The sequence below is a fragment of the Pogoniulus pusillus genome, chromosome 20 (genome assembly GCF_015220805.1).
Source record: "Pogoniulus pusillus isolate bPogPus1 chromosome 20, bPogPus1.pri, whole genome shotgun sequence".
Taxonomy (NCBI): Eukaryota; Metazoa; Chordata; class Aves; order Piciformes; family Lybiidae; genus Pogoniulus; species Pogoniulus pusillus.
Window position 1 is genome coordinate 22,935,218 of NC_087283.1, and position 19,206 is coordinate 22,954,423.

General features: G+C 67.3%; 2 protein-coding genes across 2 annotated transcripts; both read right to left on the minus strand.

Annotated features, from left to right (window-relative positions):
• Window positions 1–821: 821 nt before the first annotated feature.
• Window positions 822–5,250, minus strand: LOC135184644 (fibulin-7-like). Its single transcript, XM_064160643.1, has 8 exons — window positions 4,872–5,250; window positions 3,768–3,924; window positions 3,485–3,655; window positions 3,184–3,309; window positions 2,897–3,019; window positions 2,670–2,807; window positions 2,446–2,584; window positions 822–1,520 (listed from the first exon to the last, which is right to left on the minus strand). Exons 1-8 carry the CDS (start codon window positions 4,938–4,940, stop codon window positions 1,160–1,162), a joined length of 1,284 nt encoding a protein of 427 aa, XP_064016713.1. The 5' UTR covers window positions 4,941–5,250; the 3' UTR covers window positions 822–1,159.
• An 11,395-nt stretch (window positions 5,251–16,645) lies between these two features.
• On the minus strand, window positions 16,646–19,136 carry EXOSC6 (exosome component 6). Its single transcript, XM_064160645.1, has one exon. The coding sequence runs from the start codon at window positions 18,918–18,920 to the stop codon at window positions 18,063–18,065; it is 858 nt and encodes a 285-aa protein (XP_064016715.1). The 5' UTR covers window positions 18,921–19,136; the 3' UTR covers window positions 16,646–18,062.
• Between the last annotated feature and the right edge of the window lie 70 nt (window positions 19,137–19,206).

Below are 19,206 nucleotides of genomic sequence, written 5' to 3' on the forward strand. Positions count from 1 at the left end.
AGCTCCAAACCATTGCCCTCAGTCTGTCCCCACAGCCCCTTCTGAGCAGTCCCTCCCCAGCCTGCCTGCAGCTCCCCTGCAGGTGTTGCACTGCAGCTCTGAGCTCTGCCTGGAGCCTTCTCCCCTCCAGGCTGCACAGCCCCAACTCTGCCAGGCTGTGCCCACAGCAGAGCTGCTCCAGCCTCTGAGCATCTCTGTGGCCTCCTCTGGACCTTCTCCAGCAGATTCATGTCCTTCCATTGTGGGCCCCTTAGCTGGACACAGCAGTGCAGGTGAGGTCACAGCAGTGCAGGTGAGGTCTCAGCAGAGCAGAGGGGCAGAATCAGCTCTCCACGTGCCCAGGGGTGGCAGGGGGTGCCCGAGGAGCAGGAAGGGTCTTCACTTTTGTTTTCCTCACTGCCCACCCTCCCTGAGTCAAGAGGAGGGGAACAGTTCAAGCGCTCGGTGCTGACTGCCTGCATGGTTGCCTCTTGCCATGGCCGTTGCAGAGGGAAGTCTCCTGGTCTCTGTCCCCTGCTCACCTGGTGCCAGGGAGCCCTGCTGCCCTTCCTGGGCACCTGACAAAGAGGCTGGGGACAAGCTTGGCTGTGCAAGGCAGCATCTTCAGCTCCCCTCCCAGTCCTGAACTGGGATGCTCTTCAGTGTGGCTTCTGTGAGGAATATGGACACTACACGATCCTGGGTGGGCTTGGCAGCTCTACTGGTACCCTGAGATCTACAGGGACCCTGCTGTGCCCAGAGCCCCCAGTTGTCCCCAGGAGCACAGGCTGCTCTCCCACAGCTGGCACCGAGGAAGAAGGACACCATTCCTGCATCTCTTCCTTTATTGGAGGTTACAAGATAGAAGGAGCTGGACCCAAACGCCACATGCCACCAGCTCGCTCTGCTGGCCCCTCCCGGTGCCATGAGGGCAGAGCCAAGGGGAGGCAGCAGAGGCAGGCAGCCCCAGGCTGCTCCCCACATCGCCCCCGGGGTTTTCCTTGCAGCCTTGGCACCAGGCAGCGTTTCTGCCGCGCTGGCTTTGCCCTGCCAGCCCTGAGCAAGCAGTACAGGAGCGGGACCTCTGCCGCGGGACAAGAACTGGCACCCCTGAGCTGAACCCACACCGACACCCCCCAGGAGAGACCCCGGCTTGCCCCACGGCCGCTTCCGAAGAAGCTCAGAACTCGTAGGCGGACACGAAGGTGGTGACCTTGAAGATGTGCTTGCCCAGCAGGAGCCCGCGGGAGAACTCGCTCATCTCCAGCTCCACCTCCAGCGTGGCCGGCCCCGCCACGGGGCTGCTGAGCAGCAGCTCCGCTGTCTGCCGGCCGGAGCGCCGCACCGCAAAGACCTCCTGCCCGCGGCCGCCCGCCACGGCGAAGCGCAGGCTGTCCCCCCCCGCGTGGGTGGCGGACATGGTGAAGAGGACGTGGGGCACCGTGCGGTTGGCCTGCAGTGGCAGGTAGTGGAAGGAGATGGAGGTGGCGGCCAGGCGGCAGGCTCGGCTCTCCGTGGGGCAGGGGTTCCGCTCGCACTGGCTGCCAGGACAGAGGGGTCCCACCGCTCAGTGCGGGGCTGCCCGCAGCCCTGCTGCCGAGCCCTGCCCGTGCGCCAGGCGGCAGCCCCAGCCAGCCCCACCTGCTCCTATGCCAGGGCGACCCAGGGCAGCCAGGCTGCGGCGTGCCACTGCCGGACCCAGGCAGCCAGGCTGCGGCGTGCCACTGCCGGACCCAGGCAGCCAGGCTCAGGTGTGCCACTGCCGGACCCAGGCAGCCAGGCTGCGGCGTGCCACTGCCGGACCCAGGCAGCCAGGCTCAGGTGTGCCACTGCCGGACCCAGGCAGCCAGGCTGCGGCGTGCCACTGCCGGACCCAGGCAGCCAGGCTCAGGTGTGCCACTGCCGGACCCAGGCAGCCAGGCTGCGGCGTGCCACTGCCGGACCCAGGCAGCCAGGCTGCGGCGTGCCACTGCCGGACCCAGGCAGCCAGGCTCAGGTGTGCCACTGCCGGACCCAGGCAGCCAGGCTCAGGTGTGCCACTGCCGGACCCAGGCAGCCAGGCTCAGGTGTGCCCCCTGCAGAGGAGGCTGTCCGGAGCGGCGCTGCCCCTCCGCTCGGCTGGTGCTTGGCCGCAGGAGGGCTTAATCCCAAGAGTGGGGCCAAAGAGGCTGCTGGATGGCACCACGGGTTTGTGAGGTGAGGGCAAACCAGTGCCATTCCCCCACAGCCTAGGGCTTTGGAGGGCTGTGGTCCTGCATAAAGCCACCATATGCTGGGGTGCTCCTCCCCACACCCCCAGTCACTGGCATCCCAAGACCTTTGGCGAGTGTGCCAAGCATACCCCAGGGGGCAGTTTGGCTGGCATGCTCTCTTCTGCCCCTAGGTGACACGACATCGGCGCCCAGGGCTGCACAGGACCTATCCCACGGGTAAGATGGCACAGCCTGAGGCAGGTGCAGTACTCACAAGGCAGAGGTCTTGACGTAGCTGGTGTTGTGGCGCGGGGGGGGGCACTTGGGGCGCACGCAGCGGTGGCCCCCGAAGGTGTTGATGCAAAGGTCGCCCTGGGTGCAGTTGTGCTGCCTCTCGGTGCACTCGTTCACATCTGTGACAGTGACAGGGGGCGAGCGGGGCTCTCCCTGCTGCTCCCTTCTGCACCCCTGATCCCTCGGGGTGCTCCCTGCCCTTACCCTCGCAGGTGTTGCCGTCTGCATGCAGCAGGTAGCCGGGGGGGCAGAGGCAGCGGTAGGAGCCAGGGAGGTTGAGGCAGCTGTGGACGCAAAGCCGAGTCTGGGGGCCGGACTGGAAGAGCTGACACTCATCCACGTCTGGAGGACAGAGTAGGGCATGGCTGAGGGTCCCGTCACCGCCAAGCCCCCGTTTCCCTTCTCCTCACCACCCTCAGCCCCCCCTTTACCACGGCAGACGCCGCTGGCTCGCAGCTGGAAGCCAGAGTCGCAGCTGCAGCGCCGGGAGCCCGAGCGGGCCTCGGCACAGCGAGGCTGGCGGCTGAAGGAGGTGGCGTTCGGAGTCACCCAGTCTGCGGGCGGGAGCGGGTGTCACTGCTGCGGCGGGGGGCACAGGGATATGGGGGGGGGCTGAGCTCCCAGGAGGCTGCCAGGGAAGCGGGGAAAGGGAGCAGCGTGGCCGGGTGCTGTCCCCGTGAGCATCCCCGTCCTCCGCAGCTCAAACCTGGGCACCTACAGGCATAGACGGGGCTCTGGCAGCTGGGGCCGGACCAGCCCCGCGGGCAGAGGCAAGTGTAGCTCTGGTCGCCGTCCACGCAGGTCCCACCGTTGGCACATGGGTTGCTGGAGCAGTCATCGATACCTAGGGAGAAGGATCTCCTGAAGGCCGGCTGGAGGGAGCCACCCCCACCCCGTCCTGCTGCCCAGCCGCTGGGCTGCAATGCCCGCTGCCAGGGCAGCGCAGCAATGGGAGGGAGGTGAGAGGGTCCCCGCGGGCAGGGCTGTGCCCACGGCACCCCAAGCCCGCCCCACTTCACTTCTGCAGGAGGGCTGGGTGCCGCTCCAGCTGCGGTCGTGCCGGCAGGTCCGCGTCTCCGAGCCCACCAGCCGGAACCCTGCGTCGCAGACGAAGTGGAGGTCGTGGCCCACCCGCACGCTGCGGCCCAGCAGCCGCCCGTGCGGCGGCACCGCCAGCGGCGGGCACGTCTCTGCGGGCAGACGGGCACGGGTGAGGCTGGGCATCCTTGCCAAGGAGCGGGGCGTCAAGGCCGGCCCCGCGGGGACGCCCCCCCCCGGCGGGGGTGCCCCGTCCCGGGTTACCGTTGCGCTTGGTGGCCGTTGTCTGGAGGCGGCTCTGGAGCAGGCTGAGCTGCTTCCGCAGCCCGCGCACGCCCCGCAGCTGGGCAGCCTCCTGCGCTGCCAGCAGCTTCTGCATCTGCCGCACCGCGCCCAGCACCTGCTGCGGGCTCAGGCACTCCTAGGGGCACACAAGGATGTCACTGCCGGGCTCCCAACGCCACCCTGCCGCACACTCTTCCAAGCAGGCAGCAGCTCTGGGGCTGGCTGGGATGCTCTGCCCTGAGCAGAGCCTCTTTCTCCCCATCTGCTCCTGGATCCGTATCTGCTCCGGCCTCAGCCCCTCTGCCCAGTCCTGCCCGGGCACTTGGATGCTGAAGAGCAGTTTGAATGCCCTGGGTAGGTTTAGAATCATCTTGCTGTTCCAGGGGAGAAGTCCCATGACAGCTCTTGCCAAGCCTGGGCAGCCCTGCAGGCACTGTGGCTGTGCTAATACTCCCCACCTGAAGGACACGACCAGGGGCTGAGGCCACATCTGGAGTCCTTGCTCTAGTCCTGGTCTCCCCAGTTCAAGAGAATCAAGGAAGAGTTTGCAGAGAGAGTCCAGGGCAGGCTGCAGAGCTGCTGAGGGGCCTGGAGAAGCATTGTGAGGAGCAAATGCTGAGAGCCCTGGGGCTGAGAGCCTGCAGAAGAGCAGCCCCAGAGGGCAGCTGAGCAGTGTTCAGCAAGAGCTAAAGGAGCTGTGGGGGCAGGAGGCTGGGGCCAGACTCTTGTCAGTGGTGCCCAGGGTCAGGACAAGGGGAAGTGGGCACAAAGTGGCACCCATGAGGTTCCAGGTGAGCAGGAGAAGGTTGTTTGGTGTGAGGGTGCTGGAGGCCAGGAGCAGGCTGCCCAGAGAGGCTGTGGAGTTTCCCTCTCTGCAGAGTTGCAAACCCAGCTGGGCACTGTGATCCTGGGTGGGCTGCTGTGGGTGCCCTGCTTTAGCAAGGGGGATTGGACTGGAGGATCTCCAGAGATCCCTTCCAACCCTCACCACGCTGGGATTCTGTGGGTGGTGTAAGGTGTGTGCCGAGAAGCTCCCAGTGGATGGCCTGCAAGGGGCTGGAGGGGGAGAAGGGAGGTCCTTACCTGGGTGCTGAAGAGAGGCAGCTGCAGGATGCCCAGGGCCAGCCAGGCTGGCAGTGGGATGAGAAGCATGGCGCCGGGGCTGGATCTGGCCACACGGGGTGCAGGAAGGAGATGCCAGAGCTCGGCTCTGCCCCGTGCGGCTGGGATTTATCTGTCCCCTTCCCGCCTGTTTGTTGTTCTTTCCCCTGGCCCAGGCTGAGCTGTAGGAAATTTTCTCCTTGGCACTGGCACCAGTCCCTCCTTTCCCTTGCTTTCCCTCGCCGTACATCAGAGGCTTTGAGGCCTTTCAGGTCACAGGGCCAGAAGATGCTGGGGCCAGGCGGTGGCTGTCACAGCCTACTGGTTGTGCTGGGTACTCCCCGCACGGCTCCAGGGCTCCCTGGCACGCAGGGGGGCAGGAGGAGGCTAATCCTGGGTGTCTGCTCAGCGTGGGAAAGTCTCCTGGGAGAAGGGATGGCTTTGGGGTCAGCTGTGGGCTCCAGCTCTCTGGTGGGGCTGGATCTGCTGAAGAAGGCAGCCAGGCAGCACCACAGGCTGGGCACAGCTTCACTGCAGCGAGCTTGGCTCAGGTAGAGCCTGGGGGGCACCCTGGGGCTCTGCTGCAGGAGGAAGGCAAAGATCATGCCCCTGTACTGGGCACTGGTGAGGCTGCACCTGGAGTACTGGGTTCAGTTTTGGGCCACACACTCCCAGAAGGACATTGAGGAACTGGAGCAGGTCCAGAGAAGGGCACCAAAGGTGGAGAAGGGTCTGGAGCAGAGGGCTGGGGAGGGGCAGCTGAGGGAGCTGGGGGTGTGCAGTGTGGAGCAGAGGAGGCTGAGGCAGAGCTCATTGCTCTGTGCAGCTCCCTGAGAGGAGGCTGCAGCCAGCTGGGGCTGGGCTCTGCCCCCTGGGCTCAGGGGACAGGAGGAGAGGACCTGGGCTGGAATTGTGCCAGGGGAGGCTTAGTTTGGAGAGGAGGAGAAATGTCTCTGCTGGTGCAGTGGTCAGGGCTTGGCAGAGGCTGCCCAGGAGAATGGTGGAGTGCCCCTGGCTGGAGGTGCTGCAGAGCTGTGTGGCCATGGCACCTGGGCAGAGGGTTTGGTGCCCAGGGTGGGGTTGGGCTGCTGCTGGCCTGGGTGCTCTCAGAGAGCTTCCTCAGCCCAAGCCATTCTGTGACTGTGAGCTGAGGGCAGGTTGGATTCATGGTCACATTAGGGGCAGGGGTAGGGGCAGGTTGGGGTTAGGCTTGCAGATAGAGTTTAGGGTTAGGGTTAGGGTCAGGGTTGGGGCTGGGGATAAAGGCAGAGGTCAGAGTTAGGGTTAGGCAGGGTTGGGCTTGGGGTTAGCACTAGAGTTAGAACTGGGTTTAGGGTCAGAGGGTAGGGCTAAGGTGAGGTCCTGGGTTTGGGCATTAACCTTTGTAAATGTCAGGAGCAGCACCAAGGGTTTAGGACCCTACAGACAGGAGGGTCTGGCTGAGGGCTGAGGTCCAGGCCCGGGCTGGGGTTGGGTTCAGGGGGAGGAGGCTGAAGGCTCTCAGAGCCGGATTTCTGCTGATGGGTTGGGTACTCCCTGTCCCTCCTCCCTGGCAGCCCAGAGGAAGGGGCATGGCAGCATGTCCCTGTCCCCCTGCCATCCCCAAGCAGGGACCTCTGAAGCCCACACATGAGCCTGTGTCAGGGGAGCACCCACAGCCCCTCAGCACTGGGCAGAGCCATTGGGGTAAAAATGGCCCAGAGCCACCTGCCCTGCTGAGACCTGCCCCCCCAAGCCCAGCATCTCTCCCACCGCTGGCCCCCGGTCCCTCACATGCTCCCACCCCGCATCCCTGCTGCCCAGCTCTCGAGTACTTGGCTTGGTGCCCGCAGCGGTGTCTGTTACCTCCCTGGCATGTTTAATTCATGGGGCAGGAGGAAGGCTGGCAGCAGGGAGCCCCTTAGCTTCTCCCCCCTGCCCCAATCCCTTGGCATGCAAGTGATCCAAAATGGGTGCTGTTTGGGAGCCCTTCTCCTCCCTGTCGTCCCATCCTGACCACAGCTCGGCAGCGGGACTGGGGCTGAGGGCAGGGGGTGCTGGCCCTGCTGCGGGGCGTCGCGGCGGGGCTGCAGCGCAGCAGCCCGGGAGCTGTCTGCCGCGTCCGCCCCAGCGAGCAGCAGTTGTGACAGAGCCGTCCCTCACCCGCCAGGCTTTTGTTGGAGCTGCCCGGTGGGGCCTGTCTGCAGCCCTGAATAGGATCAAATCCCGCAGCCAGACACACACCCCCCGGCAGCGCGGCCGAGCCCGCCCCGACACTGCGCCTGCCGCGGGGCTGCTCCCTTCTCACCGCAGCCATGCCGGGCTGGGACCCCCCCAGCCCAGGCACCTGCGTGAAGCTCTTGGTGCCGCTAGTTTGGAACCTCCTGATGTGGAGGGTGGGTGAGACGAGGTCGGATGCCCTCGAGAAGTTGGCTGTGTCGGCTCCGGGAGGTAATGGGAAGGGGTCGTGGGGATCTGCTGGGGGGGTAGATGGCTGGGGGGGGTAGGAGCACCCTAAGCCCTGTGCCCTGTGGTCAGGGTAGGGTGGTGGAGGGGTGGCAGAGGGGTGATGGGCACTCAGGGGTGGCAGTGGGGTCTTGGTGGTTCACGGAGGCTGGGGATGGAATAGGATGGGTTTGGGGAGGGGGCATGGGGCTGGTGATGGGATGCGACTGGGGGGCTGAGGTTGGTGATGGAATGAGGCTCGTGGTGGGATGGTGCTGGAGGATGTCAGGGACTGGAGGTTGGGGGGCCAGGCTAGTAATGGCATTGACCTGGTGAGGGGATATTGCTGGGGGGCATTGGGCTACTGATGGGATGGAGGTGGGGGGAGTGGTCTCAGCGACTGGCGGTGGGATGGAGGTGGGGGGTTCAGGCTGGCAATGGCACGAAGCTGGTGAGGGGATGGAGCTGGGAGGGCAGTGATGGGACTGGTGATAGGGGTTAGTGATGAGTCCAGCCCGGCGGGCTCTGGGTGCTGGCAGGGCAGAGATGAGGAGGGGGGTGGTGGGTACATTCCTGACGGTCTCAGCCCACCCGTGCGAGACGGGGGCTCAGCGGGCTGCCTCCCCCCCGGTCTCTGCCCCTTTTGTGCTTGCAGCCCAAAAGTGCTTTCTTCTGTCCCCTCAAGTCTCCATGGAGACCCGGGTGCCTTCTCCCTATCCCCGGCAGAGGCCAGACCCTTTGGGGGGCTGTGGGAGTGGTTTGGCTGCTCCCAAGGCCCCCGAAGAGTTCATCTCCTGCCCACGTCCATCTCGGCTCCGACCCTGACCCCCTTTGTCGTCTCCCCGCCCCCAGCTCTCAGCGTGAAAGAGGCCTTCCTGGTGCTCTCCCTGCACAACAAACTGAGGAGCAAAGTGCAGCCTCCTGCTGCCAACATGCAGAAGCTGGTGAGCCCCCCCCGTCCTGTGACGCCCCGCAGTGTCCCCTGACCGCCCCACGTACGCGCACCAGGAGCAGGGCTGCTTCTCTGGGGTGTCCCCCGTGCCCTGTCACGGCGCTCGATGTGCCCTGATCCTGCCACACCTGCACATGCCAAGGACAAGGTTGGCCCTGGGGCGTCCCCGCGTCCCGCGGTGCCTTTCGATGTCTGCTGATCACCGCAGTCCTGCACGCCCCAAGGACGAGGCTGGTCCCTGGCACCCCCTGTGGGGTTCTGCCGCCTCTTCTGGTGGCTGTCGCTGTCCCATCATCACCCTGCTCCTCCGCGCACCAGGGGCAAGGTCCCCCCCCATGTCACGATAGCCCTGCATGTGCCCTGATCCCCGCACACGCGCATGCTGCCAGGCCGGGGCTGTTCGTTCACAGTCCCATGCCAACCCTCCGACGTCCCCCGGTCCTCCCCATGGTCTGCTGAGCCCCAAGCCCCGCGCCGGGACGGCTCCCTTCCGTGCCCACGGCGGCTGTCCCCGGACCCCTGGGCAGCTGAGGGCACACCCCGCAGGAGTGGAGCGAGGAGCTGGGCCGGCTGGCGGGGGCACGGGCGGCCAGCTGCCTGCAGGGCCCCGCACCGGCGCCAGCCCCGCAGCTGGGCTGGAGCGAGGCCCTGCTGCCGGCCGGCCCCGGCGGCTTCGCGGCCGTGCTGGAGCGGTGGTTCGCCGAGGGAAAGCGCTACGACTACGGCAGCGGGCGCTGTGCCCGCAATGCCACCTGCCGCCACTACACTCAGGTGGGCACGGCGCAGGGAGGGCGCGGCGCAGGGAGGGCGCGGCGGCTGTCGGGCCGCGGGGCCGGTGCTGACGCCCGCTCTGCCCCAGCTGGTGTGGGCCACGGCGGGGCGGCTGGGCTGCGGGCGGCGCCGCTGCCACGGCCGCGGAGAAGCCTTCGCCTGCGCCTACGCCCCCGGGTAAGGGCCGCGGGCACGGGCAGGGGGCGGGGCTGTGAGCGGGTGGGGCGGGGCCTGTGGGGAGGGGCGAGGCCATGCCTTGGGGGCGGGGCTATGCGTGGGAGGGGAGGGGCCTATGAGAGGCTCTGGCAGGCTGTGGGGGTGGGGCCTATTGGGGAGGAGCCTGTGGAGGGGGCAGGGCATTGTAGATGGGCGGGGTTAAGATGAGGGCGGGGCCATGGGCAGCGGGGGCAAGGGGCGGGGCCTATTTGAGGGTGGGGCTTTGTGGGAGGAGTGAGTGCGGAGGGGGCGTGGCTGTACGCAGGAGGAGGGGCCTGTACAAGTGGGCGTGGCCTCTGGGGCGGGACTGGAAAGGGGCACATGGGGATTGGGTGGAGCCCAGAGGAATTCTCCTCCTGGGGTTGGGTAGGGTCTCTAGAGAGGTGTGTCCAGGCTGGCCAATGGGGGTGTGTGGTGAGGGGATGGGGTGGGGCCTCACCTCGGGGTGGGTGGGGCTGGCTGGGGCTATATTGTTTATAAGTGGGCGTGGCTTGTGGAGTGAGTCAGGGCGGGGTATGTGGGCGGGGTCGTGTCCCCCAAGGGGGCGTGTCCCGCAGCGGGCAGGGCACCGAGCTGGGCAGCTGCCTGCCACCACAGGGGCAACTGGGAGGTGGCAGGGATGCCTGTGGTGCCCTACCAGCAGGGCCCCTGGTGCTCCCTCTGCACCGCTGCCCTCTCTGGCTGCTTCAAGTCCTGGGACCACGGCGGTGGCCTCTGCGGTGAGTCTCTGTGCCCCCTGCTCCCACCTGCTCCCGCCCTGGCGCCTGCAACGCCCCAGGGCACCCAGGACGCTCTTTGCCCTGCCCAGAGGTGCCCCGCAACCCCTGTCGCATGAGCTGCAGGAATGGCGGCCACCTCGACATGGGCACCTGCCAGTGCCACTGCCCCCCTGCCTACACCGGCCGCTACTGCCAAGGTGAGGGGCACTCCACCACTCACACCACCCCTTCCTCTCCAGTGCCATCTGTGTGGCTGCTGTGTGCGCAGTGTGGCTGCAGTGCATGCCCCTGCCCGGCTGGTGGGGGGGGTGTCAGTGCAGTGCAGGCAGTGCATGGCTGATGCAGTGCACAGCCAGTGCAGTGCAGCGCAGCGCTCACCACATGCTCAGTGCCTGTGTACAGCATGCCCAGGCCATCCCCAGTGCAGTGTGAGCAGTGGGGAGGCTGCAGCCCCCCCGCCCAGCAGCCTGTGTTGCCCACAGTGCGGTGCAGTGGGCAGTGCCTGCACGGGACGCTGCGGAAGGAGGAGTGCTCCTGCCTCTGCCACGCAGGCTACGGTGGCCCCGAGTGCGGCAGTGAGTCTGTGCCCACCTTCGCCGTGGCACCGGCCTGGCTTTGGGCACCTGCGGGCAGGGACCCCCCCGCAGCGGGGCTCGGGGCCCTGTGGTGGGCCCAGCTCTGCCCACACCATCCCCTCCCTGTGCCCTCAGCCAGGATTCGCTTCCCCTTCCACACCTGTGACCTGCGCATTGACGGTGACTGCTTCATGGTGTCCTCCGAGGCTGACACCTACTATGGTGCCAAGGTCAAGTGCCAGGTGAGTCCCCAGGACACTCCTGGGACTCCCTCTGCCAGCTGTGACTCACAGCCCCAGCGTCAGCCTCTCTGGGTCACCTCTGCTGGAGAGGGTCCAGAGGAGGCCACAGAGATGCTCAGAGGCTGGAGGAGCTCTGCTGTGGGCACAGGCTGGCAGAGTTGGGGCTGTGCAGCCTGGGGAGGAGAAGGCTGCAGGGAGAGCTGAGAGCAGCCTTGCAGCGCCTGAAGGGGCTGCAGGGGAGCTGGGGAGGGACTTTGGGCAAGGGTTGGCAGTGCCAGGAGGAGGGAGAATGGCTTGGAGCTGGGAGAGGGGAGAGGGAGAGTGAAGAGGAGGGAGGAATTGTTGGCAGTGAGGGTGGGGAGAGACTGGCACAGGTTGCCCAGGGAGGTTGTGGATCCACCACCTCCCTGGAGGTGTTCCAGGCCAGGCTGGGTGAGGCCTTGAGCAGCCTGTGCTGGTGGGAGGTGCCCCTGCCCATGGCAGGGGTTGGCGCTGGCTGATCTGTGAGGTCCCTTCCAACCTGTGGATCTATGAAGCCGTCTGCCAGCTTGCTGCTTGTCCTCAGGAGAAGGGGGCAGTGCTGGCACAGGTCAGGACCCAGAAGGTGCAGGACATCTTGGCATTCTACCTCAGCCGCCTGGAGAGTGGCAACAGGGTGGCAGACACTGACTTCGAGACTGGCAACTTCTGGATCGGTGAGTGTTGATGGCAGGGCAGGGTGCAGGTGCCCAGGCTGTGCCCGTGTGCCACCCCACGTCCCGCTCGTGTCCCACTGGCCCAGGTCTCACCTACAAGACCTCGAAGGCCTCCTTCCGCTGGGATGTGGGTGAGGCCTCCTCCTTCACCAGCTTTGCCTTCGGGCAGCCAGACAACCAGGGGTAAGTGCCCGCCGGATGCCAGCCCCGGCGCGGTGGCTGCGCAGTGGCACCAGGCTGGCACGGCCTCACCGCCGCGCTGCCGTGGGGCACAGGTTTGGGAACTGCGTGGAGATGCAGGCCTCAGCTGCCTTCAACTGGAACGACCAACGCTGCCGGACCCGCAACCGCTACATCTGCCACCTGGGTGAGCGCTGCCCGCCGCGGTGCCCCGCGCCGCCCGCCCGGGCACTGCTGCCCCCGGCCTGCTCCAGCAGCCCTGCCCGCGCCCTGCACCCTTCCTGACTCTGCATGTCCCATCGCAGCTCAGGAGCACATCTCCCTGTGGCAGCAGGACCCCTAAGCTGGCAGCCTTGGCCACTGTGCCAGGCCTGTAGCTCTGGAGGACCTTGGTGCTGTGCCAACACCAAACTATGGCTCAGGAGGACCTCATTGCCATGCCAAGGCTGGACCGTGGCTCAGGAGGACCCCATTGCCATGCAGACCCAGACTCTGGCTCAGGAGAATCCTCTGGTGCCATGCCAAGCCTTGGCCATGGCTCAGGGTACCTTTTAGGACTCCTCCATGTACAGGATGAGGTACCCAAGGTGCTGTGCCCTGGCAAGAAGGGTCCATGCTCTACACCAGCAGCCTCAGGATGGCATCTTCTGCCCCTCACTTTCCTCTGCTGCCATCACACCATGAGAGCCCTCAGGGCAGGGAAATGGCAGCTGGGCTGTGCCCAGGCTGTGATCCCGATGCCACAGGAGATCCAAGGAGGCTTCTGGGGGTCTCAGCACAGCTCAGTGCAGGACTGGGCTCAGCTCTGAGCCGTGGTCCCAGGCCGAGTTGGTGGCACTGTGGGGTCACCACCATCCCTGACCCTCACCATCCCTGGCCCTCACCATCCCCTGGCCCCTCACCATCCATGACCCCTCGCCATCCCCTGGCACCTCACCATCCCCTGGCCCCTCACCATCCCTGACCCTCACCATCCCCTGGCCCCTCACCATCCCTGACCCTCACTATCCCTGGCCCCTCACCATCCCTGACCCCTCACCATCCCCTGACCCCTCACCATCCCCGACCCCTCACCATCCCCTGACCCCTCACCATCCCTGACCCCTCACCACCCCTCAGTGCCTCACTGTCTGCTGCCAGCCTAATAAAGACCTTTTGGCTCCTTCCTCCCCCAGGACCCACCAGACTCTGCCTCAGTCACAGCTTGCCTGCTGCCCACGCTGGGTGCTCCCTGCAGCTCCAGCCTTGCAGCAGCTGCTGGGGTCACAGTATCTGTGCCCAGCTTGGCTGCTGGCTCAGTTGATGTCTCCGGTGCCCGGGGTGGGGTTGGAGGGGATTGGAGCAGCCCACAGCTGCTTCTTCAGCCCCAGCAGGGCCCCGAGCTGCAGCACCACACGTGCCAGGGGCAGACCTGTGCCCCCGGGACTGGGGGGTGTCAGTGAGTGCCTCTGGGAGGGGACACAGCAGTGCTGTCCCCAAGCTGGCACCTGGCAGGGGTGGTGAGGAGGCAGGAGATGGGAGAAGGAGCCCGAGGGGGATGGGGATGAGGACGGAGGATGAGGATGAAGCATGGAGGTAAGGGATGAAGAGTGAATGACAGGCTGAAGATGGAGATGGAGGATGGGGATGGAGGATGGAGAACGAAGGCTGAGAAGAGAGGATGAGAGTGGGAATGGAAGATGAGGGTGGAGGATGAGGATGGAGATGGGATGGAGGATGGGGGTGGGGATGGAGGATGAGGAGGGAGGACGGCCCAGCACATCCGCTCCTCCGCCGGCTCGGGGCAAGCCGAGGCTCAGCCCCGCGGTTCCCAGCGGCTCCGCTGCCGTAGATCGCCGCTGCGCCGAGGACGAGCCGGGGCGGGGCTGTCCCCTCCCTGCCGTCCTGCCCCCGCCGCGCTGCTGCAGCCGCGGTCCGCTCTCGCCCGCCGGTGCTAGGGCCGACGGCAGAGCACCGGGGCCGAGGGCTGTGGGGGGCGATGTCGTTCTTGGGCGGCGGAGATGTGAGTACCCCCGACCCCCTACCTCAAGTGCCCTCCCCAGTCCGGGATCGGCCCTCGGAGATGCTCTGGTCCCGATCTGCCTGTCCCTGCAGTTGGGGTGCCCTGCTGCTGAACCCCCCGGAGCCCTCCGCCCCGAGCAGGGCCAGTTCCTGGTGCCCCTCCACGGGACACGAGTGCCTTCCCGGTACCGAGCTGCTTCCACCCCGCAGCCAGTCGCTCCCCAGGGCTGCGATGCGCTCACGGTACGGGGATGCCCTGATCCTGCCCTCGCCACTTCCCCGGGGCAGGGATGCCCTCCCAGCACCAGCATGGCCCCAGAGCGTCACCCCGCGGAACAGGGATGCCCTGCGTGCCCCAGTGCCAGTGTCCGTGACCGAGAGACAGGGACAGCGCCAGGGACAGGGATGCAGGGTCAGGGTGTCCCTCGCACCATCACCTCCCCAGCGCAGCGATGCCCCCATGCCGTCACCCCCGGGACAGGAATGTCCTCCCAGCTCAGGATGCCCCCAGGTCAGGGATGGTCCTCTGCCATCACTGCCCCACACCATTGCCACCACCCCCCCAGGGCAGAGATGTTCTAGCACTGGAAGGACATCCCAGTACCACCCTCCCACCCCCAGGACAAGGATGTCTCCTCGGCATGGGGATGCCCCCGTCCCATATCCCCCAGGGCAGGGGTGTGCCCCCCTGCCACCACGGGAGAGGAGCCCAGACACAGGGCCGATGGTCCTGGGCTGGCAGAGCCCTGCTGGCCTGGGTGCCCTGCTGCAGCAGCACAGTGCCCTCGGTGCGGGTGGCCTGTGGCAGGGTGCTCGACCGTGGCTGGGGTCCTTGGCTGAGGTCTCCATCCTGCTGGAAGGGTGGGCAGTAGCATCAGCCCGTGGTGGGCAGCATCTTGGTGCCAGCTCAACAGCCCAAGCCCCCCAGCAGGAGCAGGAGCAAAGGCAGCAGCACTGCAGAGGTGGAAGTGCCCCTGAGGGCTAATGACCTCAGCATCAGAGGTCCTCTGTGCCACCCAAGTTGGCATTGGGCTCCTGGGGATGGGGCACCCAAGGGAAGAAGCTGCTGCAGGGGCAGCAGAGCTGCTCCCCTTCCTGGCACCCCTTTGGTGTCCTCCTGCCCTTCCCCAAAACCAGAAATCCAGGAGGAGCTGCCAGCTCTGGGCCCCTGCTCTGGAAGCTCTGGAGTGGGGCAGCTCCAGCTGGCAGAGCAGCATGGCCAGGAGCTGCCAGGAAGGCAGCACTGGAGATGTGCCCACAGCAGGTAGGGAGTCTGACACTGCCCCACGGCGTCCTGGTCACCAAAGTGCAGCAGCATGGACTGATGGGCGGCCTCTGGCTGGGGAGGGCTCGGCTGGATGGCTGCACCCAGAGGGCCCTGGCCAACAGCTCAGCGCCCAGATGGAGAGCAGTGAGCAGTGGTGTCCCTCTGGGGCGGGCATTGGGATCAGGGGGGATGAACAGCTTTGTCAGTGACGTGGGCACTGGGGCACCCTCAGCAGGGCTGCCCATGGCACCAAAGCTGTGTGGTGCTGCTGACAGCTGGAGGGAAGGACCCATCCGGAGGGGCCCGGACAGGCTGCAGGGATACGCCCGAGCCACCCTCGTGGAGTTCGGCAAAGCTAAGGGCAAGGTCCTGCAGCTGGGGCAGGGCACTGCCAAGCACAGAGCCAGGCTGGGTGAGGAGCAGCCTGGAGAAGGACTCGGGGGTGTCAGGTGTTGCCAAGCTGCCCCTGAGCCCTTCCAACCCAAGCACCCCACCACCCTGTGACCCCCTTCCTCTCCAGTCTCACTGCCCTGCTCCCTCCTGCAGCACCACCATGCCAGGGATGGAGGCACAACCCTGGGTGCAGGCTGGCAAGGCTCCAGGAGCTGCCCAGCATCCCACCCCGGCGCCCTGGAAGCAGGATCCAGCCCAGCAGGGCTCCGAGCGGCGGTCCCGGGGCCAGGGGAGGGAGGAGCTGGGCCCAGCCCCGGGGCTGCTGCAGCCGTGGGGTGGTGCAGCCCCTGCTGCTCCCAGTCGCCCCAGCTCCCACAGCCTTCCCTTCCCGGTTTTCCACGGGCAGTGCTGGGCCCCGGCGCGGGGCTGCGGTTGGCAGGACTCCTATGGGCAGCTCTGCCAGGTCCGCTGTGCCCGAGGTGGCTGCAGTGTGCCCCCGGTGCTGCCCAGTGCTGCAGCCCAGCTGGGTGCCCGCTGGGGTGGGCTCTGGCTGTGCCTGCTTTGCTCCAGGCACACTGCTGGACAGACACAGTACGGCCAGGCCTTGCCCCTGGTTCTTCGGCTCCTACCCAGCCATGCCACTGCCTGGAGCACCCCTTCATGTCCCCCATCTCTGTGTGCCACCTGGCACAGCCCTGGGCTCTGGGGCAGCAGACAGGCAGTGAAGCCCATGAGGTTCAACGAGGCCAAGGGCAAGCTCCTGCCCCTGGGTCAGGGCAATCCCTGGTGTCAGGGCAGGCTGGGGAGCAGCCCTGAGCACAAGGGCTTGGGGGTGCTGGGGTGCAGAGCTAGAGATGAGCTGGCACCGAGTGCTGCCAGCCCTGCCCTGGGCTGACCCCCAACAGTGTGGGCAGCAGGGCCAGAGGAGGCCACACAGCAGGGCTGGCAGGGCTCTGCTGTGAGTCAGGCTGGCAGAGTTGGGGAGGTGCAGCCTGCAGAGCAGAAGGCTCCAGGGACACCTTCTGGTGGCCTTGCAGTGCTGGGAGGGACTCCAGGAGAGCTGGGGACAGCCTCTGGAGCAGGTCCTGTGGTGCCAGGCCAAGGGGGGGTGGTTGGAACTGAGAGAGGGAGCTTGGGAGTGAAGGGAGAAATGTTTGGCACTGAGGGAGGGGAGAGCCTGGCCCAGGCTGCCCAGAGAGGTGGGAGCTGCCCCCTGGCTGGCACCATGAGGTTGGTTGTGCTGTGAGCAGCCTGCTCTGGCTGAGTGCAGGGTCCCTGGCAGGACCCTCCCCACCCAACCCATGCCATGATGTGACAATGATTCCCTGCCCTCAGTGCCCAGCAGCAGCCTCTGAGCGCAGCCTGCCAGGGACGCTGGCAGCAGCCCCAGCGGAGCCCTGCCCTCAGGAGGGCCCTTTGGCAAACCTTTATTAGCAAAACCCAGCAGCACCTCCTCTGCCAGCCTCAGCCCTGCAGAGCACCGGGGCCCAGCCACCCACAGCTTGTGCCATCACCTGCTCCCTGCCAGCAGGGTGGGCACGGGGGGCATCTCAGCGTGAAGGTCCCAACCCCCGTGCTGGGGCCACACCAGGGTGGGGTCCCACAAAGAGTCCCTGGTGGCTGAGGCAGCATGGAGGCTGTTCTCGGGGGAGTCTGAGCCTCCACCAGTCCTGGGGGGGACACTCCAGAGGTCTTCTGCAGCAGAGGCTCCCGCGTGGGCTCCAGCACGCTCGGGCAGCACAGGGGCAGCTGTGGGGGCAGCTGCGGCGGAGGGCAAGCAGCCTGGGGAAAGCTCTGCTGGCAGCTCCGGGGGAGGCTCCAGGAGCACACAGTGTGGGTCAGGCTGGGGGTGGAGGCCTCTGGGAGCAGGCAGTGTGGGTCAGGCTGGCTCTGGAGGTCTCTGGGAGCAGACAGTGTGGATCAGGCTGGCTCTGGAGGTCTCTGGGAGCAGACAGCGTGGATCAGGCTGGCTCTGGAGGTCTCTGGGAGCAGGCAGTGTGGGTCAGGCTGGCTCTGGAGGTCTCTGGGAGCAGACAGTGTGGATCAGGCTGGCTCTGGAGGTCTCTGGGAGCAGGCAGTGTGGGTCAGGCTGGCTCTGGAGGTCTCTGGGAGCACAAGGTGTGGGTCAGGCTGGCTCTGGAGGCCTCTGGGAGCAGACAGTGTGGGTCAGGCTGGCTCTGGAGGCCTCTGGGAGCAGACAGTGTGGGTCAGGCTGGCTCTGGAGGCCTCTGGGAGCAGACAGTGTGGGTCAGGCTGGCTCTGGAGGTCTCTGGGAGCACAAGGTGTGGGTCAGGCTGGCTCTGGAGGTCTCTGGGAGCAGACAGCGTGGATCAGGCTGGCTCTGGAGGACTCTGGAGGCCTCTGGGAGCACAAGGTGTGGGTCAGGCTGGCTCTGGAGGTCTCTGGGAGCAGGCAGCATGGATCAGGCTGGCTCTGGAGGCCTCTGGGAGCAGGCAGCATGGATCAGGCTGGCTCTGGAGGCCTCTGGGAGCAGGCAGTGTGGATCAGGCTGGCTCTGGAGGCCTCTGGGAACAGGCAGTGTGGATCAGGCTGGCTCTGGAGGTCTCTGGGAGCACAAGGTGTGGGTCAGGCTGGCTCTGGAGGCCTCTGGGAGCACAAGGTGTGGGTCAGGCTGGCTCTGGAGGTCTCTGGGAGCAGGCAGCGTGGATCAGGCTGGCCCCGGCGTGCCCCGAGAGCAGCCTGCCCGGTGTGTGTGAGCCGAGGCAGCCCGGGCGCGCTCAGGCGGTGGCGGTGGAGGCGGTGGTGGAGGCGGTGGAGGCGGTGGTGGAGGCGGTGGAGGCGGCGGCCCGGCGGCGCGCAGCCCGCAGCAGGCTCTGCCGCAGCACGGGGTAGAGGCGGTGGCAGCCGTCGAGGCCGAGGCGCAGCGCCTGTGCCCAGGCGTCGGGCGGGCTGCCCTGGCCGCTGCCCAGCACGGCCGACACCTGGTTGAGGGCGGGCAGCAGCGCCAGCGTCAGGCGGCCCGCGGCTCGCCGCTCCTCGGCCTCGCTGGGCTGCAGCAGCCAGGCGCCGGCGGGCCCCGGGGCGCGGCACAGGGCGCAGCCCACGGCCACGTCGTACATCTCCACGCCCGCGTCCGCCAGCGCCAGCGCCGCGCCGCTGATGGCGGCGGCCAGCGCCGAGCCCCCGTCCTGCAGCAGCAGGGCGCTGACGGCCAGCCGGGCCCGCGGGTACCTGGCCAGCCGCACCGCCGGCTCCAGCGCCTCCCGCAGCGCCGCCGCCGCCTCCCGCTCCGCCTCCCGCTCCGCCGCCGAGCCGGGCCTGCAGCGCGCCCCGCGGGCCGCGAACGGGGCGCGGCGGAACTCGCACTGCAGCCGCCCCCCCTCCGCCGGCGCCCCGGGCTCGGCCGCCTCCCGCGGGCCCCAGGCGGCGCACAGCACCTTGGTGCCGCCGCCCAGCTCCACGTAGGCCGAGCCCTCGGCCTGGCTCAGCAGCCCGGCCCGGGCGAACAGCGGCCGGAGCGCGTAGGGGTCCCGCGGGGCGGCGCCGTCCTCCTGCTCCTGCTCCGCCACCCCCGCCCACAGCTCCGGCGGCTGCGACTCCTCCGGGCCGCGGAGGCGGCGGTGGTCCAGCGGCATGGCGTGCGCGGAGCGGCCGCAGGGGGGGAGAGAGGGGAGGAGCCGAGAAGAGCCGGAGCAGAGCCCTGGAGGAACCGGGGCGGAGCCGGGGCGGAGGAAGGGGAGGAAGAGGAGGAGCCGGGGCAGAGCCGGGGCGGAGGAAGGGGAGGAAGAGGAGGAGCCGGGGCGGAGCCGGGGCGGAGGAAGGGGAGGAGCCGGGGCGGAGGAAGGGGAGGAAGAGGAGGAGCCGGGGCAGAGGAAGGGGAGGAAGAGGAGGAGCCGGGGCAGAGCCGGGGCGGAGGAAGAG